Genomic DNA, 2,842 nt, shown 5'->3' on the forward strand with positions numbered 1-2,842 from the left:
CATCAAGCCATCCACCATCTTGTTCGGACAAGTCAAACATGTTTGACAACCTGCTAACCGAACGAAGGAGCCGTACTCACATTCGAGCTCCTAGGTTAGGCTCAGGGGCCGTATAGTTTTGCGTCCGAAAATGATATCAGTCTACTTATGACCATTGTTTTCACCAGCGGCAAAAACAACGGTAGCAATGTCGCTAATAGCAGTGCCACATTGTTCCACATTTTAACATCATTATTTTTTAACAATAAGTCATTAATAGTCTACCTCATTATTATTTGATTATTAAAGTTTTAATTTACTTTGAGTTCTAATTTTTCTTCTTTTTCAAATTTCTAAATACCCCATCAAAGATTAAGTTCTGACTCCGTCACTACCTAACAGTAAGACTCACCATTATACATCATTGATGAGGATGCTAAACATGCAGCTTCAACGTTATGCTCTTCCAAGTTTACATATGATGAAGAACATCTATTCATCGAGGTTGTCTTGTCTATGGTACTAAGATGTTTATCATACACTTATTTTACATTTAATTGAATCAAAATTACAATTTATTTGAACCAAATTTACGATATTGACAACAAAATTACCACATGTGTTTTACACTATTTATATATAATTGAACCAAGTTACAATATTGACAACAATTGTTCACAAACATAGAAAAGTGTTGTAAGCGAAGTAATTTCCTCTAAAAGAACCACATTAAATGACTCTACTTACCATAAGTCCATAATGATAACAAATTTATTGTCATATCTATAAATACATATAAATATATATGAAATACATGTAGGTACCGTAGAATTTCCTCTATTCATCTTGCCTGTTAAGACACCACCATCCCCATGTTTCAATAAAGAGGTGTTTCTAATCATACATCCCAAAGTAAGCTCCGCTCCTCTGTGAGACTTGAGAATGTCTGCATCATCCAGAAACACTCGTACATGGCCAAGTGTGTGCACTGATCTCACACTTGGCCGGAGCATCTCACCTTCTCTCCTCAATACTTCAAAGCCAAGGTATGAATGGATTGTACGTGTAGTGTTTTGCTAATAAATCATTCGTAGTTGCTCTGTTTTGCTCCGTCATTCCTAGCTAATAAATCCTCTATTTTTCTCTGTTCAAAATTCTTCTCAAGGGAAGAAGCATTGAGGAGCATACTTCCAGGGAAAGCAGAGAATTACCATCATCAAAATTCTTCTTTATCTGTCAAGGTCTACATGGAGGGAATCCCAATTGGCAGAAAAGTGAATCTGTTTGCTCATGATGGTTATGATTCTTTGATCACATCTCTGAGCCTCATGTTCAAGATCACCATTCTATGTAAGATTGACGCAAACACAAATTGTTATATAGGACCTCTAATTTTGAGATCAAAAATAATATTTGGGTTAATATTAATTTTGTCTCGTCTTTTGGTTAAAAGCAGGTCCTGATCAAGTTTATTCAGAGAAAAATCATGTGTTAACTTACGAAGATCAAGAAGGGGATTGGATGCTGGTTGGAGATGTGCCTTGGGAGTAAGCACCTTAAACCCAATTCTAATTCTTTTACCAAGTCCATAGCGATTTCTTTTACAATTGCATGTGTTTCTAATTTTATTTTTTGAAACAGGATATTCTTGACTAGTGTGAAAAAACTGATGATCACTAGAGCAGACAGATGTGGAAGCAGCTGGAATACTCCGAGAGAGAAAGTGGCAACCAAGGACCGTCGTTAACGGCAGGGGCTATATGGTGAGAGCATTAGTTAACATGGTAAATCTAGATTAACTCAGCTGACCTCCATGTCACGTACGAAACTCTCCCAGTACTTCAAAGTAACTGTTGCATGTTTTGTTATTGTTTATGCCAGTGCCTTTGAACTAGTGCCGTTATTTTTGTTCGATCGTCGTTCATCTATTTTTGAGGAAAATGATTTCTACTCGAAGAGATTTTCAGAAAGGACCTCCTGGCTGGATGATTTGCAGATTGTTGTTGTTCTATATGTTTGGCTCAGCTAGAATATGAGATGTGCTTGTATACCTACTGATCAGGAGCAGATGAAGTGTGCAATTTTGGCTTGTCTGGAGGACATTAACAAGTGTAAAGGAGTTAGAGGAGTCTTGCTGCCAATTATTTATGTTGTAATCCATCATTTGTTGTGTTGAGGCCTGATCTTAATCTCAAAACTTTGATGTACACTATATCAGATTTGTAGTCCATAATGTGATTCAATCACATTATGGACTATTCTTGGTTCAACAAATGTCATCTATTACTGGTTCGTTACTATTTCCTACGTACTATACTCCCTTCTTGGTATTATTGTCATAATCATGCCTTGCTTTCTTGTAAACATCTATTTAGTGCTGCATAGTTCAATGCACCAAACCACAAAATTAAAGCTAGCGTAAAATGAAAACAAAGCCAATCAAGCCCAGCTACACATATAGCTGACCAATTTTGGAAAACCTGGGCATATTTTAGGGGGTAAGGCTATAGTATGTTAACATTTCTCATACACCAACTATTTTTATCACTTTGAGGACTCATTTTACTACTTTAAGGACTCAATTTACCACTTGAGGACTCATGTAGTAACTAAGAAAATTTACCACTTTAAGGACTTATGTGCCACTCTGAGGACTAATATTACTATTTTGATGACTCATTTTACCACTTTTAAGGCAATTGTATGCATGTCATACGTTAACACATTGTAAAACTGTCCTATTTTAGGTATAGGTTAAGTCTTCATAATCTTAGACACCTTGAACTAGTGGGCATGCATCCCAGTCAGTGTTCACATTTGAAACAGAGAAGGTAATGTTGGAAATTTTATGATTTAAAATTAA

At 36.0% G+C, this 2,842-nt stretch overlaps 1 protein-coding gene across 1 annotated transcript; it reads left to right on the top strand.

Annotated features, from left to right (window-relative positions):
- Window positions 1–921: 921 nt before the first annotated feature.
- Window positions 922–2,126, top strand: LOC133711207 (auxin-responsive protein IAA31-like). The gene is made up of 5 exons (XM_062137362.1): window positions 922–1,025; window positions 1,145–1,329; window positions 1,436–1,526; window positions 1,621–1,742; window positions 2,042–2,126. The coding sequence occupies exons 1-4, from the start codon at window positions 922–924 to the stop codon at window positions 1,724–1,726; spliced, it is 486 nt and encodes a 161-aa protein (XP_061993346.1). The 3' UTR covers window positions 1,727–1,742; window positions 2,042–2,126.
- Window positions 2,127–2,842: the final 716 nt, after the last annotated feature.

This window comes from Rosa rugosa, chromosome 5 (assembly GCF_958449725.1).
Source record: "Rosa rugosa chromosome 5, drRosRugo1.1, whole genome shotgun sequence".
Taxonomy (NCBI): domain Eukaryota; kingdom Viridiplantae; phylum Streptophyta; class Magnoliopsida; order Rosales; family Rosaceae; genus Rosa; species Rosa rugosa.

Bases quoted from the DNA above. Each gene is read 5' to 3' on its own strand.
- LOC133711207 (XM_062137362.1), top strand. From the start codon at position 922: ATGTCTGCATCATCCAGAAACACTCGTACATGGCCAAGTGTGTGCACT. The intron at 1,026-1,144 runs GTATGAATGGAT...ATTCTTCTCAAG, and splicing joins CTCAATACTTCAAAGCCAAG to GGAAGAAGCATTGAGGAGCA. The intron at 1,527-1,620 runs GTAAGCACCTTA...TTTTTGAAACAG, and splicing joins GTTGGAGATGTGCCTTGGGA to GATATTCTTGACTAGTGTGA.